This window comes from Protopterus annectens, chromosome 2.part1 (genome assembly GCF_019279795.1).
Source record: "Protopterus annectens isolate FY-2018-M chromosome 2.part1, PAN1.0, whole genome shotgun sequence".
In the NCBI taxonomy this organism is placed as follows: domain Eukaryota; kingdom Metazoa; phylum Chordata; order Ceratodontiformes; family Protopteridae; genus Protopterus; species Protopterus annectens.
The window spans coordinates 1451028178-1451045898 of record NC_056729.1 but is presented as its reverse complement, the minus strand read 5'-3'; the positions used below and the strand labels follow the sequence as shown (position 1 = coordinate 1451045898).

The 17721-nt window shown below is 39.3% G+C and overlaps 1 protein-coding gene across 1 annotated transcript in view; it reads left to right on the top strand.

Moving 5' to 3' along the window:
- The window catches only part of N4BP2 (NEDD4 binding protein 2), a 1502684-nt gene that overhangs the window by 232906 nt on the left and 1252057 nt on the right, over positions 1–17721 (top strand). The window contains exon 4 of the mRNA XM_044062929.1: positions 2558–2646. Within this exon, the coding sequence (XP_043918864.1) occupies positions 2558–2646 (89 nt within the window). The remainder of the gene's footprint in view (positions 1–2557; positions 2647–17721) is intronic.

Below are 17721 nucleotides of genomic sequence, written 5' to 3'. Positions count from 1 at the left end.
AACATAATGCATCCAAAATTATCTGGGTGCAACTAACAGTGGGCAAGACTGCAATCCAGGTTGTAGCTTGTTACAGATCCCCCACCATGCACCAGGATTTCCACTCTTCATTTCTTAAGATACTGGAAAATATTAGGGTACAACCCAAAACCTTAATTATGGGCGATTTCAACTACCCCACCATCAACTGGGAAAACTAGTCATGTACCAACTCATTCGCTGAACGTTTACTGGAATACATAAATTCCATTGCCTTGGATCAGCTTGTCCACACCCCCACCAGGGGCAGCAGTGTCCTGGACCTGGTCATTACCAGTATGGGTAACCGGTATTCCACACCAGAGGTCAACTCCTGGCTGTTCAGATCTGACCACAAGCTAATCACCCTAGACATCCATATCCCACCTCCACCACCCGTTAAGGAAACCAACGTCAAAAACCTCCAAAGCCAACTTCATGATTCTCAAGACAGAAGTGGCAAACTTCATGACATCCATGCAGACGGAAAATAGAGGTACGACTGCTGAATCTTACACAAATGCACTGTATAAGCACATACACGAGTGCATGGATCATGCCATCCCCAACAGAACCCATACACTATCCTCCAAAAAAGGAAGATAATCTGGTGGTCCCCTGCCATAAAAAACTCTGCAACAGAAGGGAGAAGCTGTTGCAAAAAAGAGTAAAATCCCAAGATTGGAGGAACTCCCTGGTCAGCCTCAGCAAGAAGCTGCGATCCCTCATAAAATCCTCCAAAGCCAGTTATGAAAATAAAATCGCCACTGATTCCAAAGACAACCACAAAGCATTCTACAGCGATGCCAAAAATCTCAATGGCAGTACTCAGATCTGCTCTAAGCTACAGCACAATGGCACTAAATATACAGAACCATCTGATATTGCCAACATCCTGGCAGATAGGTTCAGTGCTAATTTTACCCCCCTCTCACCCTCCAAAGGGCCCATCTTAATACCGGAAGAATGCAAAGCCCTTGTAGTCATGGATGAACAAGTAAAGACCGCACTCTCCAAAGCCAAGAAAATAGCATCCATGGGACCAGAAAACATCCCAGGCTGCGTACTGCACAAACTACAGAATGAACTGACACCCCACCTAAGTACCATGTTCAATCATAGTTTCACCTCAGGCTATGTGCCTACTGAGTGGCACACAGCGGCGGTTATCACACTCCACAAAGGGGGTGCCACCAAGGACTCCGGAAACTACCGCTCCATTAGCTTGACGAGCCTGGTCTGCAAGGCCATGGAATGTATTGTCTTGGAGCTTATAAACAGAGACATAGTTAACCTCCAAACCCTGGACCCCACTCAGTTTGGGTTTGTAAAAAGTAGATCATGTCTACTAAACCTGACTGACTTATTTGAAGCAGTTACCAGAGCCATAAACGAGGGCAAGGTAGTGCACACAGCCTATCTTGACCTCGCCAAGGCTTTCGATACCATTCCCCACTCTGGAATTATAGATAAACTCAGTAAACGGGGCATAAATCCCTATGTCACAAGATGGAACTCTGCCTCACGTGGATGGGGAGCCTGTTCCAGAAAATGGGTGGTCTCAGGAATGCATACTTCTCTCTCCAGCAGATACTGTTTATATCAACAGGACATTGTATTCTAAGATGGGCTTGATAGGGGAGGAGTAAAGTAGGACAGTAACATCTTTGGGCTTGAAAGGTATGCTTTTAGTAATTGGGGTACGTAGAAGGATTTCATCATGACAAATACAAATTTACTCCTGTTTTATCATATAAGATCATGCTTGATTTGGAAGGTGAGCACTGTTAAGTGCTTGCTAAGTGTGGTAAGAAATTCTTATAGGTTCATAGGTGTGTACTAGGCTTACAGTCATTGAGCCTTTTTTAAGCTTAGCCATGCATCCCAAATCTCAGACAAGTTTGGGTACCTTTGGTAAGTGTAAGCAGGGACCTGGGAGATTAAACCTTTACAATTGGGGACTTGGGAAGTGAACTATTTACAGGCTGCCTTTGTCCATAACAAAACAGGGATGATTTTTTCTGTTCCCCATCCAATTTTCCAAGTTCCACTTGAACTGGGTTGTGGAGGAACTCTTCTCCATGGGGATGGCGACTCTGCTTCACGTAGATTAAGCAGAGTGTTCTTAAAAGTGTATATAAGTATGCATCTTACGGTCTCTATGATTGCTTGCCTATTATTGTTCCGATGTGGTGCTCAGAGGAGAGCTCATTATCCGTAAATGTGCCCAGGTCTGTAATGATTTTATCTGTGTTTGCGGGTGTGTCACTTGTGTGGTAAGGGGCAGGAGTGTTCTTGTTTGTTTAATTAGTAGTTGGATTGCACAAGTTTCACACACAGAGTTTTGCCAGTTTGACCTGTGTACACTATATGTGTTATGCAGCTTAAGTTAACATTTTGATGAAGTTGACTGTGTTGCTTAATTTTTAAATGTTTTCGTAAGCTTAAAATGCCTTCTTATTTAACATCTAGAAATTGGCTTCTAAGTGTACCATAAAGTAGTACTGCTTAAAAGTAATGTCTGTCTAATTTTTTTCAGCCAACGAAGCATTTATGAAGAAAATTTCTCCTATTATTATAGATAATACAAACATACAAGGATGGGAGATGAAGCCTTATGTTTCCATGGTTAGTAAACTGTGTTACAAATAAATCACTACCTGAGTATTTTGCTGCTGTCTTAATGTGTTCAGTCATTTTCCTTGTCATTTAATCATTACTTCCATGACATTATGTTGTACTGTAGTCATTTAAAGCAACTGTTAAATAATCCAGGCTCAGTAACTGGTATCAGAGCTGTTGTGTTTGCTTAGCATTTCTGAAATGTTGGACTTGCTTTCATGTTGGTGTGTATGCCTTTGGCAGACAATGTGCCTCTTTATGAAACATACCTGGAAGCTTTGTCAATGTTTAAAAATGCACTTTTTTTGTGCTGGTATGAGGAAGATAATACCATTTTGTTACACCAGATTTGCATGTAGTTACTATAATTCTAAAACACAGTAGTTCGTAGTAAGTATATGTTAAGTCTTAAGAGTATTTACTTTTTTTTTTTTGCTTTCTTTAATTTTTTTGTTTATTAAGCAAATAATTCTTTTGTATGCAGAATGCCAGTTTTACTAGCTGCTCTGGAGTCCTGTGGTGGTTTGTGACAGTCCACTGTACATAATATTAGTCTGACACTAAACATAACACATTGGCAAACATGTAAGAATGCCTTAAAAAAAAAACTCTGTCTTAAAGTTCATCTAAAGGTTTGTTTAAGACGTTATGGAAGTGAAGGCTGCAGAAAGTAACTCGTTTCCACGACCTTCATAGATTGGATTTTGCTAGCAGCTGATATGGGATGTGACTCCTCCCCTTCCCATAATCCCTCTCTTCCTCATATATAGATATATATATATATATATATATATATATATGTGTGTGTGTGTGTGTGTCTTTGTATGTATATATATATATATATATATATATATATATATATATATACACATGTGTGTTTTTATATATATATATATATAGATATATACACACAAATATATAAAAAAATATATTGTGTGTGATATATATCTATATATATATATATATATATATATATATATATATATATATATATATATATATATATATATATATATATAAAATGTGGACGGCCACGGTGGTGCAGCGGTTAGTGTTGTCGCCTCACAGCAAGAGGTTCTATGGCTCGATCCTCAGCTGTGGTGCCGCCTGTGCGGAGTCTGCATGTCCTCCCTGTGGTTGTATGGGTTTCCTCCGGGTGCTCTGATTTCCTCCCACATCCCAAAGACATGCTGTAGGTGAGTTGGACACTGTAAATTGGCCCTAGGAGCGAGTATGTGCATCTGTGTGCCTTCCGTGGAAGGTTGGGTGCCGGGCTGGCAAGTCGACACAGTAAAACTTCACTGCCAATCATGAGTGGACAGGTGATCTGCTGTGGCGACCCCTAACCGGGAAAAGCCGAAAGAAGACGGTTCAATATAAAATGTGTGTGTGTATGTGTGTGTGTGTGTGTGTGTGTGTGTGTGTGTGTGTGTGTGTGTATATATATATATGTAATATATATATATATATATATGCAGATATATATATATATATATATGTATATATATATATATATATATATTGTATGTTTGTATGGTCTACTTCATAACATTGAAATTTCATAACGTTGAATTTCATAACACTGAGACCATAACATTGAAAATTCAAAACATTGAAAGTGTGCTTCATAACTTTGAAAATTACATTGCAGAAGTAAATAAGATTTCCTCCACCTAGAACACCACGTAACTAACAAACACACTTTCTACCTCGTTTCTGCAAGGAAGCAAGCCCCCTGGACCCCCATGTGGGGAGCTCTGCCCACACCCCTCGTAAATTAAATATGCCAACTCCAAGTGCACTACAGTGGACAAAAGATAATTTCCTAACCACAATGAATCAGAGCCCCCCACATACACCCCGTAAATTAAATATACCAACTCCATGATCACACTACAGTGGAAAACATTTTATTTCCTAACCTCAGTGTGAGGTTAAGAAATTAGCTTTTTTCCACTGTAGTACGATCTTGGAGTTGGTATATTTAATTTATGAGGGTGTGGGGGTGTAGAGGGCAGAGCCCCCCACATGGGGGGTGCAGGGGGGATTGCCCCCCTTGCAGAAACATAGTAGAAAGTGTGTTTGTTAGGTGTTGTTATAGGTAAAGAGGATGTTATTTACATATGCATTGTAGTTTTCAATGTTATGAAGCACACTTTCAGTGTTCTGAGTTTTCAATGTTTTGGGATTTCACTGTTTTGGTCTCAATGTTATGAAATTCAACGTTATGAAATTTAATTGTTACATATGTGTGTGTTGTGTGTGTGTGTGTGTGTGTATATATATATATATATATATATATATATATATATATATATATATATATATATATATATATATATATATATATATATATATATATACATACACAGTGGATCTAAAAAGTTTACACACCCCTGTTAAAATGCCAGTGTTTTGTGATATAAAAAAAATGAGTCCACAATAAGTAATTTCAAAACTTTTCCCACCATTAATGTGACCTATAACCTGTGCAATTCAATTGAAAAAACAACAAATCTGTTGGGGAAAAATAAAAAAACGTACAATAAGGTGGTTGCGTAAGTGTGCACACTCTTAAACTAATACTTTGTTGAAGCACCTTTTACACACCGATACAGTGTGCTTAGGAAATTAACTTTTTTCCACTGTAGTGTAATTTTAGAGTTGGTATATTTAATTTACGGGGGGGAAGGGGGCTCTGCCCCCCTCTCCGCCCATAAATTAAATACATCAACTCCAAAATCACACTATAGTGGAGAAAAGTTAATTTACTAAGCACACTGTATCGCGATCACCACACAGAATGTAAACATAATGTCTCAATCATTTACCTGTATGGGCTAAAAAAACACGTACAGATTGGCAAAATAAACACTTCTTCCCCTACTCACTTCTTCCAGCACTTCTCAGAACACGAACTTAACTTCCATGAAAGCAAGACATCCATATGCTTACATTCTGTGTGGTGATCCTGTTCCAGTAGGGTTAGGAAATTAACTTTATTCCACTGTAGTGCGATCTAGCAGTTGGTATATTTAATTTATGGGGGGTGTGGGGGGTGCAGGAGGACTTGTCCCACTGCAGAAACGTAGTAAAAAGTGTGTTTCTTACTTTGGTGGTGTTATAGGTGGAAGAGATGTTATTTGCATGTGCGTTGTGCTTTTCAGTGTTATGATGCACAGTTTCACTGTTCTAAGTTTTCATTGTTTTGGTTTTTCGATGTTATGGTTTCAATGTTTTGAATTTCAATGTTTTAAATTTATATATATATATATATATATATATATATAGAGAGAGAGAGAGAGAGATGTAATTCGTCAACATTCGAATTCCACAATTTGGGACAACAGATGGGAAAAGGAAGAGACAGGAGCAGAAGCAGAGGACGAAGATTTTAGTACATAATGAGAATTGCTGTTCCAGGACTAATGTGTTTTTCCTCCATGTGTGTATGTTAAAAATGGTTTTAAAAATTTTAACTATTCTAGTTATTCAGTTACTGATGCTAATTTTGTTTGCTTTGAAAAAGATTTTTCAATTGTCACATCTTGTTATTTTTAATATGGCCGACTCTGTTTTAGAATTGAAGATGTTCTTCATCCCACATTGCTGCAGTCCTAACACTTGGGTAGTCCGCTGTCCCAGTCGGCCCGAATAACAAAGTATAAGGCTGACGTCGGTCAGGGCGCATTAGTCTGACGTCAGGACGTCAGGGTACAAATGCGCATGACCGACGTCATAACCTCAGTCTTTTTTGCCGCATGGTCCGATGCAGAAGCAGTTTTGCGAGTGCAGGTTGGCGTTCTGAAATTTTCTGAAGTCGGAGTTTCAGACCGAATCAAAGTTGGCTAAGTACCCGTTAGAATATTTTGTTTTTTCTTGCCTCAGTATTTAACCGGATGTCAGAAAAAGTAAATAATTGTATTTCTTGTGGGAAGCAGATACCTCATAGGGATTTCCATACCTTGTGTATACCTTGCTTAGGGCCTGAGCATGACGTTGTTGGATGTCGCTCTTGTGCTAGATTTAACAAATGCACTATTAAGAGAAGGCTAGACTGTGCCAGGTTAGTTTTTGGGAAGCGTTGTAATTATAAAATGCCGTCAGATGCTCCGACGCCCGCTTCGTCAAAAAAGCGCAAGGACAAAGCAGCAAAGCCTAGATTGGAAGAACCGTCTGTCCCAGACGTCTGTTCTTTAGAGGGCTCGGTGGAGCCGGAGGTTCTGCCAGAAGTCTCTTTGCAGTCTCAGGGAGAGACTTTACTGTTACAGGATGTTTCCTCTCAGGAGGTAGGCCAGGCTGAGGGGGCTTCTCAGGTAGCTGTTCTCCCCTCTCTTCCTAAGGTGGTTAGGCCCTCCCCTTCTGTTTCCAAGGCTTCTTCGAGAGGCAGACCAGGTTTAACTTCAGTGGGGGTTTCTCCTAGTTCTTCAGGGTCTCTGCCTAAGAAACATATGCTTAAAATGGCAGAAGATTTGATTACTATGATTAGAGGTTCTATGCCCCCTCCTGATAAGAGGCCTAGGGTGGAACCTGAGCTTGAGAGTTTTGAGCAGTGTTCGGAGGCTTCTGAGTCTTCGGCTGAAGACTTGCAGGAATATCCTCCTTATTCTGATTCTGATGTAGATGATTCTACTCCTTCGGCTTCTCCTCCTGAGGATTTTTCTTTTTCAGAGACTCTTCATTCCATGAGAGAGCATTTTAAATGGGAAGGTCAAGATTTTTCAGATTCCAGGAAAAGGCTAAGGGAATTTTTGTTTTTACCCCAGCACAGGCCTTTGGCTATACCTCCTGTTCTGGATGTGGTAGAAGATGTTTTGCAGAGGCTTCCCTGAACCCTGATTCTTTGCCTCCTGCCCCAGTTAAACCGGATAGGTATTATAGGGTGCCTGAAGCTCATAAGTATCTTTTTAAGAGTCCTAGGGCAGACCCAGAAACCGTTTCTCAGGGGCCTAAGGGTGTTAAGGCTTCTGTTGTTAAAAACCCTGTTCCTCCAGATAAAGAGGCAAGGGCGTTGGATAGATGGCGAAAGAAGGTGTATACTTCTTCCACTTTAGCCATGAGGGCTTTGAATTGCCAGTTCCACATGTTAAAATACCAGAATTATCTCCTTTCACAATTGAAGTCTAAGGTGGATGCTCTGGCGGAAGGTATTGAGTGTAAAGAGTTGCAGGATTTAGTTCATGTTTCTGAACAGGTGGGTAAGCATTCTTTGCAATGTGGTTTTGATGCTGTACAGGCCTCTTCGAGGGTGGCTGCCACTGGTTCTGTTCTTCGCAGGCATGCCTGGTTGAGGGATCAGAATTTGGCTGAGCATGTTAAGACAAGGATTTTAGATGCTCCGTTACAATCTGATGTGTTGTTTGGTTCGCCTGTGGAAGCAGTTTTAAAGAAAATGGAGGACAAGGCTAAGTCTATGCAGACTGTTAAAGATTTTTTGCAGGTTCAGCCTCCAAGTTTAGTAGAAACTGGCCTACTAAGGGGTGGACATATCCTTCTTATGATTCCCAGTCTAGGGGTAGGTCTAGGCGTGGCAGGGGCAGAGCTCAAGGTTCTTTTAGGCCTAGAACAGGAGTTCACCTGCTCAGTCTTCTGGTGAGGGCAGGGGTCAGTCCTTTCGTAAACAGACCCAATGACCTGCCTTTTCGGCTGCCAGAGCCTTCTCGTCTGGCAGCACCTTTGGGAGGAAGGTTGGCACTTTTCAAAGAAAATTGGAGTTTAATTACCCAAGACAGATGGGTATTGGATATCATTCACCACGGTTACAGGTTTTATTTCCATACCTTGCCTCCATTCAAAGGCATGCCAGACATTCCTCCTCTACAAAGAAAAGAGGCTCACAAGCAAATTTCTCTGTTACTCCAAATAGGGGCCATTCAGCCGGTTCCTGTGCCAGAAAGGGGCCTAGGATTTTATTCTCGCCTGTTCCTAGTACCAAAGAAGGGGAACACGTGGAGACCAATTTTGGATTTGTCTATCCTCAACACTTATCTGGACATTCCCAAGTTCAAGATGTTGACGTTGCAACAGCTTTTACCCCTGCTGGGAAAAGATCATTGGATGGTAACTTTAGATCTCAAGGAGGCTTACCTTCATGTGCCAATCAGACTAAGTTGCAGGAAGTATCTGCGTTTTTGAGCTGGGAATTCTCATTATCAGTTCTCTGCATTGCCCTTTGGCTTATCTACTGCGTCCAGAGTATTCACAAAAGTTCTGGCTCCAGTGATAGCTTACTTCAGGATAAAAGGCATACAAATCTATCCTTACCCGGACGACTGCCTGATTCTGGCTCAAGAAAAGGAAGACCTTCTTCAGCATTTGGAATATGTGATAGCAGTGCTAAGATGCCTGGGGTATTCTGTGAACGAAATAAAGTCCAGTCTAGTACCCTCTCAAGACATGTGCTTTCTGGGTGTGAGACTGAATACAGCAGCCCAGATGGCCTTTTTAACCCCGGACAAACAAAAGAATCTGTCTCTTTACTTCCATCAACTATCTCTTCAGTCCGGGCTGACTGCAAGGACAGTCCTTCAAGCCTTAGGGTTCATGGCATCTTGTATTCTGGTGCTTCCCAATGCCAAACTGCATATGAGGAAGCTGCAATGGTATCTCAAAAATGTATGGACACAGCACTGCCAGGATTTGGACACTGTCATTCAAATAATACCTTGCATTCGAAGGGAATTTTTGTGGTGGGCTCAGGAATGTCACCTAAACAAGGGACTCTCTGTGACCCGGCCAGAGGCGAGTCAAAGACAGATGCCTCAGACATAGCTTGGGGAGCTCATCTGAATGGAAAGTGGATACAAGACAAGTGGCCTGCCAGACTACAGCATCTACATATCAACATGAAGGAGATGTTAGCAGTCCAGTTTGCATTAATGGCTTTCAAGGAGTTACTTCTTCCAGGGCAGGTGTTGATTCTAACAGACAACACAACTGTCATGTGGTACATCAACAAACAAGGGGGAACTCATTCTTATCCTCTATGCAGGCAAGCGATGATTTTGTGGGAGGCTGCGCTCAGCTTGCAACTAAATCTTCAGGCAAGGTTTCTGCCGGGAGCACAGAACTCCTTAGCAGATGTGTTAAGCAGGCAAATCATGGATCCCCACGAGTGGAAACTGGATCTTCATGTATTTCGAAAATTTACAGTGTCATGGGGAACTCCAGACATAGATCTGTTCGCTTCTCCACTAAACCACCAGCTGCCAAAGTTTTGCACGAAAAGGTTTCATCACACAGCTTGGAAAGTGGATGCTCTTTCTTTCAGTTGGAAAAATCTTCATGTGTATGCCTTTCCACCTCTGCCTCTCCTCCCAAAGGTACTCCTAAAGGTCAGACAAGACAAGCCAAGGATGATTTTAATAGCTCCAGATTGGCCTCGGCAACACTGGTACCCATTACTAAGGAGTCTGGTAAGGAAGCCTCCATGGCCTTTACCTTTGATTCCGCACCTATTGTCTCAGAGGGACGGTCATCTGCTCAATGCCAAGCTTCACTCTCTTCATCTAACAGCCTGGCATATTCTGTTTTGAAACACAGCAGGTCTCAGCTTCCTCAACAAGTTTTGAATGTGATTATGGAAGCCAGAAGACCTAGTACAAGGAAAGTGTATGCAGAAAAATGGAAGAGATTTTTATTTTGGAGTGCAGCAAAGGATTTTGAGGTTTCTGAGCCTAATTTGAGTATGGCTCTTCAGTATCTTACTGAGTTATTGGACAAAGGTTTGTCTTTCTCTTCCATTAAGATTCATGCTGCAGCGATTTCAGCTCACTATGATTGTGACCCACCATTGTTTTCTCATCCTTTGTTCAAGCAATTTCTTAGAGGGGCAAAGAATATAAGACCCCCACGTAGAGCTCCTACTCCTGCTTGGGACCTCAATTTTGTGTTGGAGAAACTTACTCTACAACCTTTTGAGCCTGCGGCTACTGCTGAATTGAAATACTTGTCATGGAAGACTGCTTTTTTGTTGGCCATTACTTCTGCAAGAAGGGTTTCTGAATTGCAGGCCCTTATGGCGGTTGAGCCTTTTTTGATTTTCCATAAGGATAGGGTATCATTACGTACTAATCCTTCCTTTATGCCTAAGGTGGTCTCTAGTGTGGCTTTAAACCAAACTATTCATTTGCCCACTTTTTATTCAGATCCCCAAAATAAGGGGGAAAAGATTTTGCACACTTTAGATGTACACAGGCAGTTCGTTATTATTTAAGCAGGACTAAGGATTTTAGGCAGTCTCAGCAGTTGTTTGTTTCTTTTGCTTTGAGTTCTCAGGGCAAGCCTGTGTCAAAACAAACTATTTCTAAGTGGATTGGGTTTTGCATTGCATTTTGTTATTCCCATCATGGCAAGGAGATTCCAGCTGGGATTAGGCCTCATTCCACTAGGGCTACTGCCACTTCAACAGCATTTCTAAGGGGGGTGGCAACTAAGGATATTTTGGAGGCAGCTACTTGGAGTTCAGTGCATACTTTCTCTAAGCATTACCACCTTCCTCTCTACTCTAAATCTAGGGCTGGTTTTGCCACGGCTATTTTGCAGGGCATGTTGTCAGCTCCAGCTTCTTTATGATTTGCCAGCCTCCCTTACCTCAGCTTTGGGATTCTACCCAAGTGTTAGGACTGCAGCAATGTGGGATGAAGAACATAGTACAGTTTTGTACCTACCATAAATGTAGATGTTCGAAGATCCACATTGCTGCAGTCCAATTTACCCTCCCTCCTTCCCCTCTGTGTTTAGGGGTGGTTGTGGGGGTGGGGTTGTACTTTTGTAAATTGTATATATTGTATATATATTTGGTACAGGAGTGTTTGGTGTTTTTTTTTTTGGTTTTGGCCTTATCTTTTTAGGGTCTTCTGACATCTGGGGCAAGAAAAGACTGAGGTTATGACGTCGGTCATGCGCATTTGTACCCTGACGTCCTGACGTCAGACTAATGCGCCCTGACCGACGTCAGCCTTATACTTTGTTATTCGGGCCGACTGGGACAGCGGACTACCCAAGTGTTAGGACTGCAGCAATGTGGATCTTCGAACATCTACATTTATGGTAGGTACAAAACTGTACTTTTTGTTCATAAACTCAATTTGTGTATTTATTTTAGAAACAAAAATAATGAGGTTCTTTCTTTTCAACAACCACAAAATCCTGTTGATATTCAAGGTTGTGTATACAAGAAAAGCACCTCTGTTCCCCCTTATACTGCCTCTACAGGTGTGTTTGAGGATTTATGTGTGAGGGAGATTAACCTTCACTATTCCACTACAAGACATTGGTACAGATTCTTTAATTTGCAAATGCACGAGTGTGAGATGCTTATTTTCTTCCCTGCCAATAGCATTCTCAGAGTTATGAAACCTGGTAAGGGCGGGGGATAGTCATTATGGACTCGGTAGACTTCTCTATCAGAATGCAGGAATTACTTTTTTATCCCAGTAAGTATGAAATGGCTTCCCTCACTAAAACCCATGTCGCTTACCATACGATTGATCTTGTGTTGAAGGATTTGCTTTTGAGGCAGGTGATTACACAGGAAACTTTTGATTGTCTGAGTGTTTTGCAACCTGTAATTCTGGTTATATTTTGTCTTAGGGAGGTCCAAAAGATGTTAATCGCCCCCATTAAGACAGTTGTGTCAGCAAAGAAATCTAAAGCATTCCCACTTGCAGGTTATGTAGACGTTCGTCGTTGTCTTTAGGCTTTTCCCAGTTAGGGGTCGCCACAGAGGAACTCCGGTACGCTAATGATTGGCAGTGGATTCTTACGGTGCCGAGTTGCCAGCCTATCACCCAACCTTCAAAGACATACCCACACACACATGCACCTACCTGCATGCCTTTAACGTCACTCGACCACGGGGAGGACTTGCCGACTCCACACAGAAGGCGCTCCAGCTGAGAATAGAACGGGAGAACCTCTTGCTATGAGGCGACAACGCTAACCGCTGCACCACCGCGGCCTGGTTGAAAATATCTTTTGCAAGTTTAATTATATTTTGAGGGATTTGTGGGATTTTCTGAGGCAGTTTCCCAAGCTCTTTGATTGTGATATCATATTTGTTTGTATCAGGATTTGTTCAGGATTTCTTCGGTTGCATTCTTTGTGAAGAGAGTTTGGAATGGTTTTATAGTTATTTAACACAGTTTGAACACCTTTTACCATCTGATATTGAAGTATTGGAAACTTTCATGGAATTTGTTTTAGAGAACAATTTCATGACGTTTGATGGAGAATTTTTTCCTCAAAAGCAAGGTGTTTCTATGGGGGCAGTTTGAGCCCACAGTTATGCAAACTTGATTATGTGGTGGTGGGAGCAAAAGGTGCTTTTTCCTTCTGCCTTTAAACATTGTTGGGATCATTATGTACACTACCTTGATGACCTATTTTTGGTCTGGACAGATTCCTTACAACGTTTACATTGTTTTATTGAATTTATCAATTTGTCCACCTCCTGTTAAAGATTTTCTCACACTGTGTCATTCAGTTTTGCAAACTACCTTGATGTTAATATTTATTGTGAGGATGGCATCATTGAGTCTAACATTTTTAGAAAATCAACATTTGCTTATGCCTGGTTATATTTTAGTAGTTCACACCCCTTGTACCAAAAGAAATCTTTGGTCAAGGGTCAGTTTGTACTCTTGTCCTATATGGTCTCAGATTACTTTTTTTTTGCAAGAGGGTGATCATCTTGCTGATATGTTCAAAGAAAGGAGTTATCCATCAGACTTGGTTTCCCAGATTAAGGAAGACGTTAGTGCAAACAGATCAGTTTTCACCCTATTTCATACCACCCTGAGACCAGTATTTTTGGTAGTGAGGTGGCTGATCGGTAATATTCAAGAAGCAAACTTTTATTCCTGTTAGTTTCGTTTATTAGATCAATTATTAATAAATATTGGTTGGTTTTCAAGTCGACTGGGATGTTTCAGCATCACTAGGGGATGGGCTGAAAATTTTCAAAAGCAGTAAGAATTTTAAATAGCATTTTGAGGTAAAGCTGATGCACAGTAACAGGATTCATATTAGCCCCTGGGGTGGTCCATTTTAAACTTTGTTAGAAGTGAAGGAGTTGCTGTGGCAACTCTAGCTTAATGCCGTGGACCCGCCAGGTTTGAATGAAAGTACATCAGTTATTAGTGTTAAAGCTTAAAGTCTGTTGTTGAATGTTATTTATAAATGTTGTTTATTTCTGTTGATATTTTTTAGCTTGTTTTGAAGAGAATCAACTTGACTGTGTTATTGTAATGACTTTATTAGTTAGGATGGATGTGTTAGGATCATTTTCCTGTTTTGACAATTTAAATTTAGTTCAATTTCATTACACAGTTGTTCAGATGAAGTCAGTTGTAATTTGCTATCTGACGAAAGCACTTGACCTGTTTTTTCTTTTTTTTTTTTTTATGGTTGCAATAAATTTATTGCTTTTATTTTAATTTCGAGTTCTAGTTTTGGATTTCAGTTGTCTGTGAAAACTTCATTTTGGCATTTCTAAACTTAAGATTTTTGAAGTTCACACTTCATTTACAGGACTACTCTCCAATTTTTGGATGTAGAAATTACATTAGATAAAATAGGAGTTGCACTTCACTCCAACAACTACCATAGATGGACATTTAGAAGTAATTTCTTATCATTTACAAGCCAGCACCCCACCTTTATGAAGGTAAATGTAGTCAAAGAACAGTTTATACGTTTATCACATGTAATTAGTGATGATGAAATATTTATTAAAGAATGTGAATTTTTGAAGTATTTGTTTACTCAAAGAAACTACCCTACTGAAATATAAAAAATAAATTTAAGGAAGTTATTGAACAAATATCAAGCAGATTTAAACAAATATTAAGATTTGGGTTTGAGTCCAAGAATATTAAGAACAAGGACAATAAAACAGCCAACTTTAAGTTTTTCACTTCCAATCAGTAATATGTATGTATGCTATTAAAGATGTTTTGAGCAGGAATTGGTGCATAATTCAGGGCAAGAAAGATTTAAGTTATGTCATAAGTGATTGACCTAAGATTAGTTATATAAAAAACACATACCTTAAAACACATTTTTGAACATCATAATAGTAATTTGATTATTCATGACAATAGTAAATTTAAAGCAGCCAAAAGTGGTATCTTTAAGTGCAGTAATTGTTCTGTTTGTAAACATATTTATTGTAGTGACGGGTAATTTTTTGAACATTGCAATTTTGATTTTAATATTCCAGGAAGTTTTAATTGTAATAGTAATAATGTAATCTGTTTAGCTGTCTGTGATGATTGTCTTCTTCTTTGAGGGTAAAAAGCACTAGAAGACAGCAGGACAGGATAAAGGAGCATGTCACTGTAGTAAGAAACAGAAATAAGAATGCTGTTAAACATAACTTTATTCATTCAGGACATTTTACTTTTAAATTGCTAGTGTTGGAAAAAAATATGGGAATTCATTGGAGATGTAGATACTTATATTGAGCTACATGAGCAGAGATGATTGTTTTTAAAAGCTGTTCCACATCTGGACTTAATGGGAATGTAAATATAAAGTGTGCCCTTAAGTGGTGTAACCAGAAGTGACATCATACGATTTAAAATTTTGGCAGTTCTTTTTGATAAGGTATTTATATAATGATGGTTTCTGATGAAGTTTGTATGTTAATTTTAACTATTTTGTTCGATTTACTATCAGTGGTGTTGCGGTTCTTCATAATCCGAGAAGTGTGTATTTTAGTTTGTTAATTTAATGTTCTTTATTGGTTTGTTGTATGTATGTGTGTAGGTGTATATGTATGTGTGTGTGTGTGTGTGTGCGCGCGCATATATATGTGTGTATATATATATATATATATATATATCAAAAATATTTATGTATATATAATATTTCTGTGCGGGGTCTGCGTGTCCTCCCTACAGCCACGTGGGTTTCCTTCTGGTGCTCGTGTTTCCTCCAACATTCCAAAGACATGCAGTAGGTTGATTGGACACTCTAAATTGGCCGTAGGTGAGAGTGTGTGTGAGTGAGTAGTATGAATGAACTACTGCGGCAAGGCTAGCCACCTGGTGCTGTAAACCTTGGGTCAAGATGATTGCCACTGCTGAAGTTACACCCCGACTCCATGTGCAAAATGGGAAAAAGGGGTTGAGGATGGATGGATAAATACACATGTCTGTGTGTTTGTGTGTGTGTGTATATATATATATATATATGTGTGTGTACATACAAAATGTATCTGTATAAAATATAAAATTATAAACTTTTGCTTGAGAATGGCAGATAAGACCAGGAGCCAGCTGATGACTGAAGACTTTTATTGAGCAAATCCATTGCAGGACATTGCAGTTTACCAATGAAAATGAAAGATCAAAAATGAAAAGTGCAGTAAATTACTCTGAGTGCTTTCATTTGTTAGTTGATGTGTCATGTTGAATGTCGTCAGAATGAATGTACATCTAAGTAATTAAATACTGTTTTCTAGTAGTGAAGTTAAGGTGGTGTGGACGTCACTTCATACCTGTGCCATTTGAGTATACATTTAATATTAAGATTAATTTACTGTACTTTTCATTTTTTGATCTTTCATTTTCATTGGCAAAAAGTGATGTACCGCAACAGATCTGCTTAATTAAAGGCTTCAGTCATCGTCTGGCTCCTGGTCTTTTCTTCAAAATCTTAATAAATAAATTTGCCCTAGGAAAAATGGTTGGTTCGGGATTTTAGTTTTTGTTGGTTTTCATTATTTTCGTCTTGCAGGCTTTCTAGCATGCAAAGTAAATCTGTGTTTGTGGGTGTATGTATATTTGTGTATATAGTCTGTGTGTGTGTGTGTGTGTGTGTGTGTGGGTGTGGGTGTGGGTGTGTGTGTGTGTTCAAGAGCTGCATGACACTTGTCAGGGAATCTTGACAATTGGAAAGAGAGTCTGCAAATGTAAGATGATTGTCCAAATATGGAAAGATGTGAATGCCTTGAAGTGTTCAGTAAATGGTTATTGGAGCCAGCCAATTTTATAAGTACTCTTTACAGTGGATAAACCAGAAGGGTAAGACAGAGAACAGATATTGTAAGCCGCTACAGAAAATGTTAAAGTTCTGAAAGTTTTGCCACTAAAAATGTGGTTTAAGTTTGGAACTTTGACAGAAATTAGAAAGGAGAGTTCTAGGGCTGGTCTCTAACTTCTCTCTGGCGCACACACACACACCCCCACACTCACACCCATTATGTCAGGAATGTAGCAGAAATATTTTTGTCTTATATTCATTAATCAACCATGAACCCATGAGTATTCTGTGTAAGTTATGTATGCAGGCTGACAGACTATAATCTGTCACTTGTTCTTTTTTTCCAAGAACAAAAAGTTTGTTACAGGTCAAAAATAAACACATCAGCATGCTTTTAAAATACAAGCAACAGTTAGTTGGATATTAATATCAAACATTATGGAAAATATATTGTGGAGAATTAGACTGACAGTGAAAGCCTTTTCAGAATTTTTCATCTACTTATTTGTCTGTCAATAATCTTATTTGTCTGCAAAAACCAGAGTGGGAAAAAAAAAAACAAAGGCCCTGCATGGTACAAAGAAAAAGCAATATTGAGAATAACCACGCATGCTACCATGCTGTTGAACACGTAACGAGGACACAAATTGGCAAAAAAACAGAAACTTTAATAAAAATGCATAAAACAATAAAAACAAATAATTTCAGATAAAAAAACTGGATGAGTGCTTTCAGGAAACTACCTTCATGAAAAGTTTACACACCCTTGTTAAAATACCAGGTTTTTGTGATATAAAAAAAATTAGACCACTATTTCACACCTTTAATGTGACCTATAATCTGTACAATTCAAAGTATTAGTTTAAGGGTGTGCACACTTATGCAACCAACGTATTGTACGTTTTTTTTTTATTTTTTATGTTTTTCCCCTAACAGATTTGTTTGTTTTTCAATTGAATTGTACAAGTTATTGGTCACATTAAAGGTGGGAAAAGTTTTGAAATGATTTATTGTGGTCTAATTTTTTTTTTATCACAAAAACCTGGCATTTTAACAGGGGTGTATAAACTTTTTATATCCACTGTATATTCT